The 20,493-nt window shown below is 51.0% G+C and overlaps 1 protein-coding gene across 1 annotated transcript in view; it reads left to right on the forward strand.

The window, feature by feature from the left end:
- Positions 1-2,329: 2,329 nt before the first annotated feature.
- Ramp1 (receptor activity modifying protein 1) overlaps positions 2,330-20,493 on the forward strand; it is a 48,109-nt gene continuing 29,945 nt past the window's right edge. Inside the window, exons 1-2 of the mRNA XM_059278187.1 lie at positions 2,330-2,462; positions 18,585-18,723. Coding sequence (XP_059134170.1) covers positions 2,411-2,462; positions 18,585-18,723 — 191 coding nt within the window. The 5' untranslated portion in view covers positions 2,330-2,410. The remainder of the gene's footprint in view (positions 2,463-18,584; positions 18,724-20,493) is intronic.

Below are 20,493 nucleotides of genomic sequence, written 5' to 3' on the forward strand. Positions count from 1 at the left end.
GCTCTAAGCTGCTTTCAAGCCCCTGAGGATTTGGGTTTTAACTGCAGCTCCCTGAGGGGCTTAACCAGCTACTGCTTGAAGCTGAGTGTTCCCAAGATGCCTTCTGTTGGTCCCTATCAAACAGCTGTGCTTTAGAACTGCTGACTCACAGTGACAGTGGCCAGTCTGGCCTCCTGCTGGCCAGTGGAGAGTGGCAAACTCAAAATAGTTGACGCTCTTCGCACCTGTACTTGAAGACATCCCCTTGTTCACTATTATATAAAAATATATGATTTCCTTGTGACACTTTCCTCTGGCTGCTGTTGAGGTTGCCTCCATTACTGGCATCAAACAATGCGTGCACCGTACCTTCCTGCATTTTCCTCATGGTTCTTGGATTTGGGGTTGGCATTCTTGAGTTTACAGCTTCGTGTGCATATTTCACACCCCTCTTCCAGGACTACGGCCACTCGAAGTGGGGTCGCAGCCCTCTGGTGCGCTGTTCTTTTGTTTCCTAAGCCTGCTGTGGCTGTAGTGGTCACATGGAGCCATGTGCTGTGTGTGGTCTTGCTTCTGGCTGTCCAGCTCCATCAGCTTGCACTAGAGCTGTGTTAGATTTTCCTAGTCCTGAGACAGTCCTGCTCTAGCTACCGTCTGCTGCTCTGTGTCCTTCTGGTTCCCCTCCGCTGGACGCTTCCAGACTGTGAGTAAGCTCTATCTACCGTCTGCTGCTCTGTGTCCTTCTGATCCCCTCCGCTGGACGCTTCCAGACTGAGTAAGCTCTTTGGTTCTTTTCCTCGGCGCAGGCAGTGTGCTTACATCCAGGTGTGACGCCTGCAGTGGTCCTCGCAGCTCGCTCTGTTATTTAGAATTATTCCCTGGACTCCGGCTTTTCTCCCTACTGTGGTCTGGAAACTTAGTGGACAGTCCCAGGCTGCCCTGTCCCTAGTGTCAGGGCTCCCCGCACCCTGCACTGTGACACTTGCTGAGGTTGTTACTTTACAATGGATCTGTGGGAACTTTGTGTCTATTGAAGATGTAGTGCCGACTTGTAGACTGTCTGTCTTCCACCATTAATGCCGTCCAGCATTTAGCCTCTCTTCCTCTGCCAGTGCTTAACCTGCTGTCAGCACACGGACCTCCCTGTGGGAGGGGAGATCTGAGGCTGCCGATTACGAGTTGCAGTGTAAGTAATCAACTTCAAGGGGCCAGCCTGTGGCAATTACAGGGGAACCTCTTAGGCTAGATTCTCATCTGCAGACATGAGTCACCCACCAGATTCGTTACTGCAAGGCAGGGCTCAGCAACTTCCCAACACTGACTTGTCTGTCAATGCGGGGAGGCTGGCATCCTGGTAGGGTCTTCATAAGATTCAAAACGGAAGGCTGGCCAAGTCAAAGAATGTGTTTCCTTTTTCATGTCCCCTTGACATTAGGACATTTGGGGCCCCCAAGTCTTAGGTATGCAGATTCCAAATGTCCTGGCCTGTATTGAAGATACCAAGCTTGCTGTGACTGTGACGGGTCCTGAGCGCTTGGCCAGAAGGTGGCAGCAACCTCTCAGCCTTGTTCCCTTTCTTCTGAGGAATGTTGGTCACCCAACAGTCTTGTCCGCTGGCCCGTGAGTGAAGCCTCTGCCATTGCATGGGGCCGGTGATAATCTGCTCAGTTGCAGGGTACTGCAGGCCGGCCACCAGTGAAGCCTCAGAATGCAGCCATGCTCTGATAGTCTGAGCTGCTGCCTCCACGACTCCAGCTCAGGCCCTACCCTGTACTTAGGGCATCTGCCCCAGGTTTCTCAGCATGCCAGTGTTACACAGCCTTTCTTGCTTATATTAACACACCCAAGACTCCTACCACTACTGGTCCATTCTGTGTGCAGTCATGGCCAGTAGCCAAGCCCAACCGAAGTCTGTCACCTCTTTACTTAGCCGTTCCTTTTGTCCATAAGTTGAGTATTTATGGACTCTGCTGCCCTACCCTGGCCTATCACCAACTGCTGGTAAATGCACCTTTGCCCCTCCGAGGAGCCTTGTTCCTGAGGGTTCCACCCCTTGTCCTGCAGATGTTGGCAGGGCTGGTTTTGTCCCCACCACTCCAGCACCCCCACGGGAAAAGGAGATGGGCAACTGGCTTTTTGCAGAGCAGACCACAGGATAAAGCTGCGGAAGCCGGCCCTCAGGGAGAGGTGCCGGGTCTAAGGACCTGGAGACCCTCCAAGCCCATTCGCCCCAGAGACGTTCCAGGAACCTCCCCTCCAGTCCCAGCTGCGCTCCAGCCTCAGGTGCCGCCCGCCAGCTTCCGCCCTCGACAGCGGGCGTGGGAGCCGCCGTGGGTCGGGCGCGGCCTCTTTCCCTAGCTCCCGCCCCCGGCGCGTCTCCAGCGGGCTCAGAGCTCAGCGAGGCGCTGGGACGGCCGGGGCTCTGCTTGCCATGGCCCCCGGCCTGCGTAGCCTCCCGCGGCGCGGCCTCTGGCTACTGCTGGGTGAGTAGCCCGGGCTGCAGCACCGGCGGTGACCTGGGGCCGGGAGGGCAACACCTGAATGCACCTTTCACCTTAGAGCGCAGGCTCCGCCAGGGCAGAAGAGCGGTGATGCAGGGGTCTGCACCACCTAACGCTACCGCGGAGACGGGACGGCTTGGGCACATCACCCAGCCGGCCATCCGAAGGCACCAGCAACTTTTGTCCATACAATGGACAGCTTGCTTTCCGGGAGGGATGGGAGCGCGGGGATCGCCTGAGTTCTCTGGCGGGCTCCAAGCTGATGCAAGCTCCCTGAGCGGGCAGCGGCTTGCAAATGTGTTTGACTTCATCAGAGCCACAGCTTAGGGATCTGGACACTAGCTATAACTGGAAACCTGACTGTCACCTAGAGCAGTTGCTTGTTGAGACCGTTTCCACGGGGAGTTTGTTGTTGGCTAGATAACTTGGCACTTGTGGCTAATAAAAATTAGAAGTGGCAGACTTGTTGGGTTTCTGTTTTAGAGTGATCACGAAATACAGCCCAGGGGTGGCCAACAAGAAACTGCCCATCTCACTTCCCTTGTCTGTAATGTGCGCAGAATGCTGTCAGGACCCTGGGCTGCCATCCCTAGTGAATATATTTCAGGTGCACAGCTACCTTTTAATGAGATCAAAACAAGGAGTTCATCCATGTCCCTGGAAAGGCCTTGTGATTTAATGGTTCTTGTGGTCTTTACACACCCGAGGTATTGGTCAGGGGCACCCGCTGCTCAGGCTCTGGTGCTGGTAAAGGCTGGCCACAGGCATGTTTATAGACAAGGAAGCAGCTCGGGACAGTGTGGCCTGCCCGGGGAGCCTGGACAGGAACAGCACTGAGAGACCTTCCATTTGCTGAGCAGATCTCACCCGTTTGTAAACCTCGCCAAGGAGTGCCAGGTCTGCAGAAAAAGTCTGTCTCTGTGTAAGAGAATCTGAAGGTGGATCTTGCTCCTTCCATGTCTCAGCTACACTCACATGAAAAGCAAAACCTTATAATAATATTGATGTCTTCAGCTGTGTTAAGATCCTCTCAGCTTGATGTGGAATTTTAGCTTCAGTTTCCTAAGAAATGAACATTTCTGTATTAGCAAGGCAGAGAGCTGGTGGAGCAATTTTTTTTTTTAAGAATAAGCAAATAAATAAAAGTTCTTTACCAGTGCACCAGAGTCTACACCCTGGAAGGCTTGTGTAAATAGAAGACTATGTCTGACCACATATAAGGACCTCCCGTGTTTACCAGGAAGAGGACTCTTCTCGCAGTCCAATGTCCTGTGCTCCTGACGTAGCCTTGAGTGGTCTGGCGATGTTATGTCTTGGAGAACAAACACAACTTTATGAGGTTATCGGTGAATTAATGTCTTTGGAGCCCAGCTGTGACGAGTGGAATCTCTGAGCTCACTGTTCTTCCCGGGCCCTGCTACTGGCCAGATCTCCTTGGTGATAGAGTTTGATATCCTGAATGGCTGTGTGGAAGGGTTTCTGTTTTTACTTTGAAGTATGCTAATCTTCAGGGCTAAGATCTTATCTGGGACAATTTTATAAACAAGCTAGTTCTTTTCTTATTCTACCTGCTGGCTTTATTTGTAGTTTTCAAAATATCAGCAGCTATATCGTTTTCTTTTCTCCCTGAGTACTGTGTGTGCCGTTGTGTTTACAGAAGCCATCTCCTGGAAGACCACGTGCATTTTTTTTTAATTTCATATATAATCATCAAAAAGTTCATCAGCAGTCAGAAAAGATGTGAGCTGTGTGGTTACAAGGCAGACCAGCTTGGACAACTTTGGTGACTGCTTTGCAAGCCGCCCCTGTTTTTGCAAACTTCACTTGGGGCATGCCAGCCGTGGGCATGATCAGCTCCCGAACCTTCTGTACCAGAGGTTCTGTACCATGCCTCTCTTGTCTATCACACTGGGAACCTAGGAGGGGGGGGGGGGATTTGAGAGTCTGTTTGAGAAGGGGGGATTTGAGAGACTATTTGTTAAACTATAAGTGAAGTGAGCATCCCAGGAAGTCAGAGTGTGGCTACGTTGCTGTTTTTATCTGGACGTAGTTCTAGCAGCCAGAGTCCAGATCCAGGAGCTCCCACTGGTTAATCAAATCACCATGTCTGTGTGTTTGCTATGACTGTGAGCTTGGAGGCAGAGAAGGATTCTCGGGTGTTTGTCCTTCCCTGCACGCATACTGGATCCGTGTGAGGATTGTCAGTCTAGCCCAGGGCTGCAGAACAGTATTTTCATCCATGCTGGGCTGCAGGGAGTCGTAACATAGGGAACCGTTTTTAGATGCAATCCTTACTTGGGGCAAATAGTTCATTGGAAAAGTCTGGTGATTTCCCCCCCACACACACACCCCAGAATGAACCAATTTCATCGTTTCTGATCAATCCTAAACTGGCACCTAGTAGAGTGTGTGACGTGGGTACCACATGTGGTAGGAATTCTGGTGAAAACGCTGAGTCAGGGAGTGCCTCCCTAAAGGCACCCCTCCCTCAGGCCCACAGCCCCTCCTTCCTGAGATTCCATGTGTCCTCCTGGACTGTACCTTCAGTGGGGGCACTGGCCACTGGGATGGTCACAGGCTGGACAGTCAGTTTTTTTCCTGGGGCCCTGGAAAAGGTGGGTCTGTTTTCAGAGTGGATCTGAGTGCCAGTTGCCAGTGTGCATCCCGCAGGCCACAGGCTTCCCAGCCAAGAGTCAGAGAGACAGGTGTACTCCTCATAACTTGTGAGACCCAGTTGGAACCCACTCCAGGAACCCATCCAGTTTGAGCCAAGTATCCAACCTTCTACAGGTCCCATAGCTCAGAGGTCAAACAATGTCAACACAAGGAGGGCTAGAAGCCTGGGTACTGCTAAGTAGCTCTCCTCAGCACACGACATGCCCCCACTCCTCTGACAGAGTGCTATGTCCCCAAATGTCCATGATGCCAAGGTGGGGAAACGCCCCGTTTCAACCATGAAGTTGCCCCCTGCCCTCACCTCTTCATCTGCTACAACCGGCCATGTGGTCAACATGCTTTTAAACTGGGAATGGCGGCCCGCGCCTGTAATCCCAGCACTCAGGCTGAGACTGAAGGATCACAGAACAGACCAGCTTGGACTACATAGGGAGACCTTGTCTCAAATAATCAAGATGTATCAACAACAACAAAAATACCGCAGAACTTGGGAAGATGGCTTGGTGGGTAAAAGCACGGCTGCACATGTCTGAGAACCCAGTTTGAATCCCCAGAACCCACATACAACCCAGACATACAGCTCAAAGGTCTGTCACCGCAGTGTTCTTAAGGGGAGATGGGGACAAGGGAGGCTGGAAGTTCTCAGGCATGCTGGTCTGTCAGATGCCACAGAAGGGCAACAGATCTGCCTCCACGCAGGAAGTTGGTACACACCAATGCCGGAGGTTGTCCTCTGATCTCCACACACCTGTGTTCACACCAGTGTGCATACCCACAGTCCCCTTGCGACTAAACAAGTACAGATTGAGATATGTAGCACAACAATTATCCCCATAGTATTTATATTGCATTATGCATTCTAAGCCACTTCAAGATTATTAAAACAGTAGATAGCTGGATTTGTGGTTTGTAAGTAAACGCCACTCCATTTTCTGTGAGGGGCTTTGTGCATCTGGGAATCTGAGTATCAGCAAGTTCCTAAAAACCAGTGTCTGGAACGCAGGGGGTAACTGAGTGCAATGTGTGTAGCAGGCTGTGAGGAGGAGACCTGGTGAACCCAGCTGAGGGGTTGGTAGAACTCTGAAGAACTTCAGCACTGGAGGGGGATGCAAAGAACCTGCTTCTGGAAGCCCTGTTGACTGAGGTAAAGCTAGAGGGATTGAGCCATTGAGGCTCCCTTGGCACTTAGAGGACAATGGGACCTGGAAGGAAAAGTATGCTGACCGAGCTGTCTTGTAGAAGTCCTGGGCTACACCCCATGGTCGGCTGATGGGCTACAGGTGCTGAAGCTGGCTAGACCTGGGTGGGGAATGACCCCGGAGCCCCAAGGTAAAGGTGTAGAACAGGAGCCTTGGGTAAACTGGAGTTTCAGACAGGTGTTTCAGGATAAGCATGTGTTGTGCAGTATTTGGGGGCATACTCATACTTTTAAGATTCTCTGAAATTTGAATTGAGAGGGGGCATCCTGTCATTTATTTGTTGAATTTGACAGTTCGTCCATGCATCCTGGAGGCAGGTCCCCTTAGAAAGTGGGGCAGTAACTGGTAGACAGGTGTCTATGTGAATTGAGGGTTCACAGAAAGAGGCATGGTCAGGAGAGATACTTAGGGCCGTAGCCTTATCTAGGTCAATGTCAAAGCCTCAGGCAGATGGGGTCAACTACATAGTGGTTGGAGACAGACCCTGGCTTTTGTGCAAGCCTGTGGAGGGAAGGCCAAGTTCACAGAGTCAAGTGAAGGCCCCAGAGAAAGGAGTGTCCACAGCTACCTCTGCTCCAGCAGCCTCGGGGGGATAGACTGAGACAATCCTAGGTGTCACTGGGCACCTTGACAAGTCAGGAGGGATCAAACAGGTAACTGGGTCACACGTGGAATTCATTCCTGAGTGAGGCTGAGCTAAAAAACACACTTTAAAAAGTATTCATTTTTTTAAAATGTATTCCTTTTCCCGCATGTGTGTGCAGGGGGCAAGTGTGTCCCGGTTCACAGCTGGAGGTAGAGGCCAACTTTCGGGAGCTGGCGCTCTCCTTCCACCATGTAGGCCCCCAGGCTTGATGACAGCGCCTTTGCCTCCTAAGCCATGTCCTAAGGCCCAGTAGACACCCGTGTGTGCGCCCTGTGTGGTGTCTCCCTTCTCTTTGTGTTTCTCATTTTGTATTTGAGCTCCTCCCAAAGCTTTCCAAACAGGGCACTGTGCCATCTACAGCTCCGAGTGACCTCACCACCGCCTCCCAGGCGTCATGGGTTTTGGTTTTGATTTTTTTTTCCCCACACATCGGAGTAGGGGATTGGCCACAGCAGCCTTCCTCTACTGTAGGGGTGGCAGTAATTCTGCCTTTCCCCTGGGGCACAAAGCCTTTTTATCTCACTGTCTATAGCCAAGAGGACAGAAGGATGGAGGAGGATACATCATCTTCCTGTGTATGAAATATTGTTTTGTCACATTAAAAAAGAACCATTAACATGCACAGAGCAGCTTGACCTGCTGGCCTGCTGAGAGTGATAATAGAGAGCTACAGACACTTCTCCCTTCCAGGCTGAGCAGGGCTCCTGAAGCCCAGCTGCCCAGGAGCTCCTGTTTGTTCTTGCCTTTATGATTCAGTATTCCTAAGTGAGGTTGCGGCACTTTCCTCCATAGCTTTATCTCTAGGATTGAGGTTCCCTTCCACATGAACCATGTCAACATCACCTCTGACCCTAGGTACCAAAACAGGCTGCTGGCAGGGTGAGGCTGTTCCTGGGGGACCTGAGAGTCCTTTTTCCTTGGGGACTGTAGCTGACCACATTAGAGGGATTTTCCACAACTGTCTTGCTACTTGGGATTTTGTATCTTCTTTGCAGTTACGTCTGTTTGCTTGCCTAGGACTGTGTCCATTCCGCGCCCCCCATCATATTCTGTAGGTGGTCCCTGACTTACTGTGGTTTGACTTGAGATTTTTTTTCTTCCAATGATGCAGAAGCAATTCCCCACTGAGTAGAAACCACACTTCAGATCTTGAATCTGGAGCCTTTGCTGGATTAGCAATTATTGATCTAGTCCCTCAAGCTGCAAGCATAGTCTCCAATCAGCCCTCAATCCCAGAGGAACAACCAACACTGTACAGTGTACCCTTCGATAAACACCCTGACCCAAAACAGCATGGAGAGGGATGGGTATAGTCCTCACCTCGTAGGCTCCGGCTGGCTCCACTCCACAGCTGCTGCTGTTCTTGGCAGTCATCCCATAGTACTGGCATCTCCAAAATGCTCCAGTGCGACTGAATCTGCACCTTTGCTAGTAGCCTCTCCCAGCCTCTCTTCTGGGACTCCAGCCCCGCCACCCAGCGCCACGCCTCAGCTGCTCTCCATGACTCCTTCGTGCCTTCAAACCTGATTTCACCTGGGTGACTCGTACACTGCCTAGTTCAGCTGCCAGCATGAGCCACAGCCTCAGCCCCCTGTGGCCCACAGCTTCTGTGTGCTGACCCTGAGCAAATACTCCCAGATTTACAGTCCTTGATAATGTTGTCCCTTCCTACCACCGCTCCAGTTCACCAGCATCTATTGTCTCAGCAAAGCAAAAGCTTTCACTTTAAGCTTGGCGGTGGTGGCACACACCTTTAATCCCAGCACTCCGGAGGTGGAGGTCAGCCTGGTCTACAGAGTGAGTTCCAGGACAGGCAGGGCTGTTACACAGAGAAATCCTGTCTCAGAAAACCAAAACCGAAAAAAAAAGGGAAGATACATTTGATGATTGATATGGGTCCCAGCTTACTGTGCGTTATGCCATCCTTGAGTTGGTGGTCCTGGGCACCTGGGTCCTTGTTTAGAAAGCAGCCATGAGGAGTAAGCCCATGAGCAGCACCCCTCCGTGGCCTCTGTGTCAGTTCCTGCCTGACTTCCTTAAATGATGGGCTATAAGCTGGAAGATGAAATAGGAATACAGTAATGAAAGTAAAGGACAGATAAGAAGACTTCATAGAGAAAATATGACAAACCACAACATATTAACATGCATAGAAATAGAAAAAGAGGCTGGGACCGGGCTGTGGTGGTGCACGCCTTTAATCCCAGCACTCAGGAGGCAGAGGCAGGCAGATCTCTGTGAGTTTGAGGCCAGCCTGGGCTACAGAACGAGATCCAGGACAGGCACCAAAACTACACAGAGAAACCCTGTCTCGGAAAAAAACAAAAAACCAAAGTTTCACTTCAGTGATGCGGGTCTCTTGTTAATCACAGCTGGTCCTTTAGCCTCAGCTGACCAGAACCACAGTTTCTTATTTCGAAATGTTAAATGGCCTCAATAGCGTCTCACTTCCCCTCTCAAACTGTACAAGCCCGTCTCTATCATCTACACTGCTCCTACATTTGTTTGTCTTGGTCCTCAGCAGCTCACTGAGCTCTGAACACTCAGTGGCTTTTCCAGGCCAAAAAGACTTCCACAGTTCTCCCCAAACACACAGTCATGCCTGTCACAGCGATATCCCACTCCTGGTACCAATTTCTGTCTTAGTTAGGTTTCTATTGCTATGATGAAACACTGTGCCCAAAAACAACTTGGGGAGAAAAGGATTTATTTCATCTTCCAGCTTATAGCCCATCGTTTAAGGAAGTCAGGCAGGAACTGACACAGAGGCCACGGAGGGGTGCTGCTCACGGGCTTACTCCTCATGGCTGCTTTCTAAACAAGGACCCAGGTGCCCAGGACCACCAACTCAAGGTTGGCATAACGCACAGTAAGCTGGGACCCACATCAATCATCAATCAAGAAAATGCTCCACGGGCTTGTCCACAGGCGGGTCTGCTGGGAGCATTTTCTCAGTTGAGGTTCCCTCTTCTCAAATGACTCTAACTTGTGTCAAGTTGACATGAAACTAGGCAGCATGGCTGATGTTTCAACCCTGTGGCAAAATCCCTGACAAAGCCAACTTAAAGGAGGAAGGATTTATTCTGGTTCAGGCTTTCAGAGGATTCAGCCTGTGGTCACGTGGTCGTATTACCTCTGGACGGTACTGAGGCAGAATATGGCAGCAGGAACATGTGATAAACACAGCTGTCCACCCAGCTCATGGCAGACAGGAGGCTAAGGGAGATGCGGAGGAAAGGGCCTAGGGACAGGATCTAGCCCCCGAGGATCTACTCCCTTCAAAGTTTCCCTCAATTCCAAGAGTCTACCAAAATAGCAACCCATCACTGCCCCACCCAAAAGCCACACCTCGGTACTGCGACATCAATCATCGGGACATTCCACATCCAAACTCCAGCAGAGGGGTGAAGGCAGCACCTTCGTTCTCTATTCTGTGACATCTTCAGGTTATTATGTCCTCCATCTATAAAGCTACAGGTCCATTGGATGTCTGGGAGTGCCGTGTAGGCGGTCACTTCTCCAACTCCTTCCATATTAGTGGGTGTTTGCCTTTCTTGGTCCGCTCTTGTGAGCTCGTATTTTTAAGTTTCAGCACAGACACTGCCTAGTGTCTTAGTGCTTTTCCCTCTGAAGAGTCAGTGCTGAAGATCACCTGATCGATTTTCTTTGAATGCTTCATCTACTTGGGTGAGTGAGCGTGCTCAGTCTGTCCTCTGCTTGACTGAGTTTGGTGAGTTTTTTGTCTGTCTTGTGCCCGCCGTTGGTATCTGAAGAATTTTCTGTTTGTGGTTTCTGTTTCCTTTTGACACAGAAAGCATTTGGAAAACAGTTTTTAAGACTCCCAGAGTCTCAGGCTTTGGGGATCCCAGACAGTCATTACTGGTTTCATTGCACCATGATTGGGAGACAGATCTGCCATAGCCACCCACTTAGAGTGACCTGGAGGTGACTTCTTACCCCTACACGTTGACTTTTGTGAACAGCCATGAGCCGCTAGGAAGAATGTAGCAGTTTTGTGTTGATTCTCATCCTTTAATTAAAACTCCCAGCCACTGGGAGTCTTAAAAACTGTTTCCAAATGCTTTCTCTGTCAAAGAGGAAACAGAAACCACAAACAGAAATTCTGAAGATGCCAATGGCGGGCACAAGACAGACAAAAACTCACAGAATTCAGCCAAGCAGAGGACTGAGCATGCTCGCTCACACAAGCGGATAGGGCATTCCTTGTGTTAGGTTAAAAAACTCTGTCCTCTGTGTCCTTGTTCACTTTACTTGTCCAGATCTGTGAGCTTTGTAGACCCCACACTGAGGAACTATCCATTCTTCCTGTCACTAAGACGTGTGCAGGAGACAGACGGGGGCTTGTGCACATAAAGCCAACAGTCACTGCAGCATGGAGCTCAAAGCACCACCTTCTCTGCCCACACATTGTTTTTGACATTTTATTTTTAATTGTGCCTGTCTTAGTCACGGCTCTCTAGAGGAGCAGAACAGATAGCATGAATTCATGTCATGGAAGGGGACTTACTAGACTGACATGTACCACGTGTGTTGGGTAGTGCAGAAACAGCTGACTGTGTGCTGGAGAGGCTGAGCACCTGCTAGCTACCCGATCCACAAGACTGGAAGCCTCAGTAGTACCAATCTGGTACCAAAGGCCTGGGAAAATCCCTGGAGAGCCCCTGGTCTTCAGTCTACATTGGAATGCCAAAGAAATCGGAGTCTGATGAAAGATGGCAGTTAAGGGTGGCAGCAGCAGAGCAGATGCCCTCACCAGCAGAGCAGATGCCCTCACCAGCAGAGCAGATGCCCTCACCAGCAAGAAGGAAAGGCAGGCCAAGAAGCAGTGGCCTTTCCCCACGATCTCTGTATATCTGGACCACAGCTGGAAGGTGTTGTGTGCTCTGCGGGGAGGCTTTTCTTTTCTCAGTTAATCCCTTTCAAAAATATCCCTGCACAGGCCTGCCCAGAAAGAAGCACATCTCTTAGTTGATTCCGGATCCAATCAAACTAATAACCAAGTTCCCTAAAGTATGTTTCAAGTTCACTTTCAAGTGTACAGTTACATGCACTAGGTATATTCATGGAGTCTTCAGCCCAGAGACCTCCAGAATGACTGAAAATCTGTCCTCATTAAACACTAACCACTGATTCCCTCTTCCTCCATCTCCCAGCCACTGGCAGCTACCACTCTACTTTCTATCTCTGATTGTCTTAGTTAGGGTTTCTATTGCTGTGAAGAGACACATGACCATGGCAGCTCTTATCAAGGAAAACATTTCATTGAGGTGGCTCACTTACAGTTCAGAGGTTTAGTCCATTATCATCATGGTGGGACATGGCAGCATGCAGGCAGACATGGTGCTGGAGAGGAGCTGAGAGTTCCACATCTTGATCCAAAGGGAACAGGAAGTGGACTGACACTGGGCACAGCTTGAGTATAGGAGACCTCAGAGCCCGCCCCCACAGTGATACGCTTCCTCCAACAAGGCCATACCTATTCCAATAAAGCCACACCTCCTAATAGTGCCACTCCTTTTGAGCTTATGGGGGCCAATTACATTCAAACTACCACAATGATTTTAACTACAATAGTACCTTATGGAATAGAATCATGTGGAATTTATTCTTCAGCATATGTTCTCAAGGTTCATCCAGATTATAGTGTGAGTCAAGTTTTCCTTCCTCTGGAAAGCCAAATAGAATTCCGCTGCATAGACATACCACATCCTGATTATTTCTCCATCCAAGGAAAAGCGGACCAGCTTCTTGGTTCCTGCTAGTCATGTGTTGTGCAAATGCCTCTTTCAGGTCTCTTGGACATTCACTCCGAATAGGGGGTGTTGCATCACGTGGTGATTTTATCTTTGGTTTTTTTAGGAGCCGCTGTACTGTTTTCCACCACAGCCATGACACCCCACCCTCTTGCCAACAGTCCACAGAGCCCTCCTTCCACTCTCCCCTTATCCTCACCAGCAATTGTTCCCTTCTGGTTCTGCTGTTCACAGCAGCCATCCTGAGGGCACCACCCACTACTCTACGGGTGGAATTGCATGCATCGGCGTGTGTGTGTGTGTGTGTGTGTGTGTGTGTGTGTGTGTGTGCGCGTGCGCGCGCGCGCGCAAGTTTTCCATGCATGCATCTTCACATGGCATGTGTATATTCACACAGACACAGAATAAAAAAGAATGGGCATACTTGCCTCATTCTGATGTTGGAGGAGATATCTTCAACTTGCCTGTCTATAGTTTTCTGTATACAGCCTTTATCTTGTTAAGATCTTCTCCTTTTGTTCCTAGTTTCCTCATAAAGCAGCGCTGAACTTTCTCAAAGGTCTTTACTGCATCTACTGAGATGACTCGGTGATTTTTGTCCTTAAATGTTTCTATGTTGTGTTACATTTATTGGTTGCATATGCTGAATCAATCTTGCATCCCTGGGTTAACTTGATTATGGTGTATAATCTTAATGTGTTCTTGAATTCTATATGCAGGGTTTTGGTTATTTTGGGTTTTGTTTGTTTGGTTTGGTTTGGTTTTTCAAGGCAGGGTTTCTCTGTGTAGCCTGGCTGTTCTGGAACTTGCTTTGTAGACCAGGCTGGCTTCAAACTCACAGAGATCCATCTACCTCTGCCTCCGGAGTGCTGGGATTAAAGGTGTGTGCCACCACACCGGGCTATATGCAGGTATTTTATTGAACATTTTCATGTCTATATTCATCAAGGAAATTGGACTGTAGTTTTATTTTGAGACAGGGCCTCACTATGGAGCCCTTTTTGGCCTGGGACTCACAGAAACCCGCCTGCCTTTGCCTCCCAAGTGCTGGGACTAGAGGTATGAGCATGCCAGTGGGTCTCCCCAACAGATATGCAAAAGTGTGTTGTTCAGTCTGAGTAGTTGTGTAGCTTCTGTGGTTTAGCTTGCTTTTTTTTTTTTCTAGTTTTATTCCACTGCTATCTAATAAGATACTAGAAATTCTCAGTTCTGTTATATTTGTTAAGACTTGCTTTGTGGCCTCGAAGGTGGTCTAATTTAGACACAGTCCCTCGGGCTGCCAAGATGTATATTTTGCATCCTCTACTAGGTAATTCCAGACAGACCTCTTTAAAAAGCTGGGTTGCCAACATTAGTGTCAAATGATGAAAACCCTTTGTTTTCCTGGGACTGTGTAGGATGAGCCTTAGGGATGTCAGAGCCACCTACACAGATGGAAGATGCCCTGGAGACCTGGTATGGGGCCAGAGATGGTGCAGAGGATCATTATCCACTTGCCCTCGTGTTCTCAGGATGTCCTTGTTCTCGTCACCTCCAATTCATCTGTGGCTCATCTGTCACTGAGGGTAGTGGAGTGCAAGTGCTGTTTCCTGGTACCTGGGAACTGCTGGGCATCACTGTGACATGGCATGACCATCATCTCCTGGGACTCTCCTATAGTCCCAGAGCGTCTGAGGACAAAGTTATCCTAGCTCTGGGGATTGCTGCTGTCTGAGGGGCCCTGAGCCCACATCTCCAGGGCTTCTGAGACAAGCACACTCCAAGGCGGTGGCCATCACCACCACTCCTGATCTCCTAGACCTGTGGTAGCTTCTCTCTGTGTGTGATGCTATTTATGCTCAGTTGGGGCATTTTCCAGTAGGAGAGAGAAGGAGCCGAGTCACGATATGAAATTCTTAAATTATCACAGCCTAGGGGAGCGCCTGTCCTGACAGGCAGCTGAGGGAGCCATATTGCCTCAGTCTGGGTTTCAGAAAATAGCGGTCCTCAGTGATTACATTTGCCAGCACACAGAATGGGCCCTTTGGCTCCAAGGGGTGAGTTTAAAGCTTGGGGCAGTTTTACTGTTTTCTGTTGCCTGTCCTTTAAGAAAGATTAGGGTGCTCTTCTGACTACAAAATGAAGCTGCTCTCCAGATCTGCCTGTAGTACTGCCCATGGCCACACTCTAGATGTGGACTCTGCACTCTCCAAGGCAGGAAAGGATGAGAATAGCAGAAGGATGATGGGACTGGGCAAGCAGGTCCTCCTTTAGGAGGTGGAGGGATGACTTGAGGAAAATGGGGGGGGGGGGTACAAGGGCCAGGCCAGGTAGGATCAGCTCTGCAGGCAGACCAGGGAGACACTAAAACTAGCCAGGAGATCTTGGTTTTGAAGGCAAAAGGTTGGGGAGGAGAGCGTCCCCCAGGGAGTATGGAAGGGACATGGTTGGTCCTTCTGGTCCCCAGCATCGATTCTAGCCTTAGCACCGATTTCCCTGTTGGGGACCACTTCTCCACAGGAAGCAGCACAGCCTCTCTGGAGAAACTGGCTCTGTATGCATCTCCTGGTTCCCTGGCCCCTTCACAGGAGACTTGGAAACACCAGGTCTCCGTAGCAGATCTCAGTGCTGATGTCAGCACACGTTGGGATCTAACGCATGTCACCAGAACCTTCCCTGAGGCATCCCCTCCTCTGCCCTAACATTGACTCTTCCAGAACAGGAGGGAAGGCCACAGGCACCCTTGCCCTTCTGGTGCTTGGTCAGTCCCTTGCACCAGGGATGACCTCGGGCACCCTGGCTTCCATCCCTAGCGCTGTTCCCCGACAGTTGAGTGTGGGTATGTCAGGCATCTGATGAAAATTGATGTGCCGCTCTGCTGAGTGCCGGCGAGGGCAACCTGTGAGTCAGAAATGAGTGGGAGGTGAAAGCATGGCCAAGTGGTTCGGAGAAGGAGCCTTTGCCCCTCACCATGAGCACCCAGGATGTGGTTGTGGCTGTGGAGGGTGTGATGGCTTCCTCAAGCTTTGGGCAGCTGGAGGACACCTTGGAGCATAAAGTTCATGGGAGGAGGGGTCAGATGAGGCACAGGCCAAGTCTGGGTGCCCAGGAGCTGTGAAGTATAGGGGACAAATGGAGAGAGGACCCTTGACACTCACATGAGGCTGTGGGTTCTCATCCAGCCCCGGGAGCTTGCTGTGTACCTGGTACCTCCTGTCTACCACAGGAAGGCTTCCACAGGAGATCCTGTGGGGACAAAGGTGGCAAGTTACCCCTTCCCCAGTCTCCCCTGATGCTGTCATAGTCATCAGTGTGCACAGCTGGTTCAGAGGTCCCCAGGCTCTCGTTGTACCCACGTGGCCTGGGCATCCATACACTGAGCTGCTTCAGGAGTTAACATGGGCGCAGAGACTTACTAGGGAGAGGGGGTGGGGTCTGGCTGCCCACTGAGCTTCCCCAGACTCTGGGTGGGGCCCAGAACACTTCAGTAGCCCCTTCCATGGCTCCTCACTGATGGAGGTTTCATGATGAAGGCTGTATGCTCAATCTTCTCTGTGGTGCCTCTTGGGAGTGATTTCCATCTGTCAGCCTTTCCCTTGGGCAGGTCTCCACCCATGACTACTCCAGAGCTTTTCCTAAAAGTCTCCAGCATCTCCCTTTGTTCTTGGGACTCTGGTGTGTCCCAGCACCTACCCTACCCACCCTAGCAGGCACTAGTCTGTGGCAGGTCCTCCGGCATGAGAGAAAGCCCAGGTTTGCAGAGCTCTGCCACCAGCCCTCACATGGCTCCACAAGCTGCTAGGGACAGGGCTCTTGTGTGTTATTTGGTTGGTTGGTTGGTTGGGTTTTTTGTGTGTGTCAGGGGGTGGGGTGGGGTTGTTTTGTTTTTGTTTTTTGTTTTTGTTGTCATTTTGTTTTTCATTTTTTGAGACAGGGTTTCTCTGTGTAGTTTTGGTACCTGTCCTGGATCTCACTCTGTAGCCCAGGCTGGCCTCGAACTCACAGAGATCTGCCTGCCTCTGCCTCCCGAGTGCTGGAATTAAAGGTGTGTGCCACCACCACCCAGCTGGGTTTGTATTTTTAATTGAGCATAAGGCTTCACTTTCATTGCTTTGACCACACTGTCAGGAGACATGGTCCAGGGGCTGTTATCGCCATATGAGGAGGGCTCCTATGCCCAGCTCACTTCCCAGGGAATTCACTGTGTGCCCCCTCTGGCCTGCTCTGTGCCACTCTGCCCCAGCTTCAGAAACATTGGCCCTAACCACGTGGGGCACCCTGTCCAGGCTCAGACAGTCCTGTGCCAGCCCTTTTTCCTAGACCATGGTGGGACAAGCAAGTGAATGTAGGGATTGTTTCCTAAGGGATGTTCCAGTTTCTGCTGTGTGGCTGCCCACCCCCACCACCCACCCCTGCCACCCACTCCCTCACCCCTATGAATATCTCACACTGCCTGACGTCAATCTGTCCTTGTCAGGTAGCTGATGGTTCTGTTGCCTATGACCAGGACTCTTTCTCCTCCTGTTCCTCTCCCAACCTGAACCCCCTGGCCCTCTGTGAGCCACTGAATGCAACTGCCATGTCTGTGACCTCAGCGTCCAGATCTGGGCTGTGCCAGATCTGCATCCGTGGAACTCACCATCTGTCCACCCTGTAATGTCCCCCTCCGGTCACACTGGGGACCGTACCCTCCAGTCCCTTTGTTCTCCACCCTCTCTATGCCCCGCCTTCCTTACCTGCCCCTCGTGACAGCCTCAAAGGACAGGTCATACTCTTTGGTTGCATTCCAAGCTTCCCTGGGGTCTCATCTCAAGCCAGGCAGTCCTGCATCCCTCCGAACCCCTTCCAGGGATAGGAAATGATGATACTGGTGAATGGAGCTGGGTCCTATCAGGAGAAGATGCCCGGCGTGATCTGGGAGTCAAGTGTGCCCAGGGACCCGGGTAGTCCGGTACAGCTCCAGGTGCTAAACTAACAAAGTAGACCAGGACCCTCTTCTGAAGGCCCCCTGGGGCAGCAATGATTTCTCCCTTATGTTTGGGACACTACCTGACTGAGGTCAGCCCTTGGATTTGGAGGTTGGCAGGCAGGCCTGGGGTCAATCCCAGCAAGCTGTGCCTGCTGCCTGGGTTTCTGTAGCTATGCAGATGTTAGGAGAAACATGCAGGGAGTGAGACAGCGTGAGGACAATGCCTGGTGCCAATGCCCAGGGTAAGCTTGGAGAAAATGGAGGCCATCACCAGCAGCAGAAAGTGCATCCTAGGACCCAGTGGGTCCCATTGTCAGCAGGTGGGGTCTTCACAAATAAATAAAGTGACTAAGGAAAGAGTCCACTAGGAGCCTTGGGCAGAGTAGTAGTTTAAGTTATCAACCTGATGTGACATAGAAATTCCCTGTGAAGAGAGTCTCTTCTGCATTGGGTTGACCTGCGGGCATGTCTGTGGGTGGCTGTGTTAAGATCATTGCTGTGGGATGACTCATGCCACTGTGGGCAGCACCATTCCCTAGGGTCCTGAGCTAAGTAAAAGTGGAGAAACCAAGCAGAGGCCCAGCAAGTGAGCGTGTGCACACTCACTTCTCTCTGCTCTTGCCTGTGGGTGTGATGTGACCATCTGCGCTAAGTTCCTTCCTCCCTGAGTGGCTTTTATGGGGGGGCGGGGGGCAGGTGTTTTATCCCAACAAAATGAAACTAGTGACAGGTGTTGTCTCCTGATCACACAGATGCTCATGGCCCCTGGGGAGGGCTGGCGATGGTTGGGGAGGCAATGGAAGAGGCTGCCTACCAGGATGGAGATCCCATAGGTGACAGCCCCTGCATGGTCTTTTGCAGCTCACCATGTCTTCATGGTCACTGCCTGCCGGGATCCTGACTACAGCATTCTCATCCAGGAGCTGTGCTTCACCCGCTTCAAGGAGAACATGGAGGCCATCGGGAAGACTCTGTGGTGTGACTGGGGAAAGACCATAGGGTGAGTCCTGTCGGGAGAGGAGGAAGCTGGGAGGCATGCCCTCTCCTTTATATTGGGACATCCATCAGGCCACTGGTCTGGGGGAAAGCCAGAATCTAAAAGGACAGGATTGAGGGAGTACCAATCATTGGCGGGTGGACATGAGCATGAGTATGGAAGGAGCTGGGTCCTCAATGGCTGTTGAGGTGGCCGTGGGTACCAGAGGGACAGGAGATGGTGGATTCAGGGTTAGATATCCATAACAGCCAAGTGCAGGTACCTGGGGGCAGTTGAGCCCGATTCATTGCCAGAACCCTGAGTAACTGTCTTGTGACAGAAGCCAGGACTCCAGGGATCTCCCTGCTGGCTCCTTTTATCCTTTTGTCAAGCCAGAGCTGTTCTCCCCATCTCTCTGCCCCGCCCACCCTGGTCAGGGTTCAGAACTTAAGGGGCAGGCTGTCACTGAAGGGATGGCCCATAGCCCCACCAAGGTGGCACCCATTGAACCTTTCCCCTGTCAGACCCAGATTTTTTTTTTTTTTTTTTTTTTTTTTTTTGGTTTTTCGAGACAGGGTTTCTCTGTGTAGCTTTGTGCCTTTCCTGGATCTCACTCTGTAGTCCAGGCTGGCCTCGAACTCACAGAGATCCGCCTGGCTCTGCCTCCTGAGTGCTGGGATTAAAGGCGTGCGCCACCACCGCCCGGCTAGACCCAGATTTTTATCCCAAAGACCCTTCTTCCGACCACAGTGTTTGCTCACTGTCTCTCAGTCCCCAGGCACCTCACAGCAGGCTTGGAGGTTCTCGCTGCTGGGGCCTTTCCACCAGCAAGAGCAAGGATCAAAGCTTGGTGTGCCCACAATGCATTTTCTAGGCTTTGTTTCTACTTCATTGTGTAGGGTTGGGAGCATCCTGTGGCTCTGGTAGGTAAGTAGGTGAGTGTAGGGGTGTGTGTGTGTGTATGTGTGTGTGTGTGTGTGTGTGTGTGTGTGTGTGTGTGTGTGTGTGTGTATGTGGTGTGCTCCATGTGGGATTAGAGTATTACAGAAGCCAGGTCTAGAAGCTCCGCCCTCAGACAGTAAGTGTTCAAGAGATGAAGAGAGCCTTTGACTCGAGGCCATAGAACAGAAGAAAGGAGTCAGCTTCTCCAGTGCAGGGAGTCAGGGCAGAAATGTCAACAAAGAGAGAGAGTGGTAAGAGGTGGGGATGCTCGTGTGTATTCTGGGAATCCGAAACACTCTTCTAGAAACTCAGATGCCGCTACTGCTGCTGCTGCCGCTGCTGCTGGCTGCTGCCACCACAGCTGCCCCCTCCTCCTCCTCCTCCTCCTCCTCCTCCTCCTCCTCCTCCTCCTCCTCCTCCTCCTCCTTCTCCTGCTCCTCCCCCCACCCCAGTTTCTAGTCATAGTGGCTGGTAGGTGTCTTTAGCCTCAAAAGAAAAATCAGCATCCAAGCAAATCTAGGTCAAGTTCACTCTGTACTACGGCCCGGACAAAAACGCTTTTCAAATGATCCACATACCATCCACCTATAGAACTAAGTGGAATTTGACCCAGAGCTTGAGGCAGCAAAGGAGACAGATGCAATATGGAGTCAGAGACACCAAGCCTCCTTCCCAGATCCAGACTCTTGGCATCTGCAGGTCGTGGGAAGGCACTGTCGCCAGCAGAAGCCCCTCGGGTCCCTGGGAAGCGATCTGGATGGCAGTTACCACCACACAGCCGAGTGGCTGTCTGCAGCTGAGCTCCCAGGAACCCAGCTCCTTGGCCTCTAAGCCATGTGATCTAGGCAGCTA

Source organism: Peromyscus eremicus, chromosome 13, assembly GCF_949786415.1.
Source record: "Peromyscus eremicus chromosome 13, PerEre_H2_v1, whole genome shotgun sequence".
Lineage (NCBI taxonomy): Eukaryota > Metazoa > Chordata > Mammalia > Rodentia > Cricetidae > Peromyscus > Peromyscus eremicus.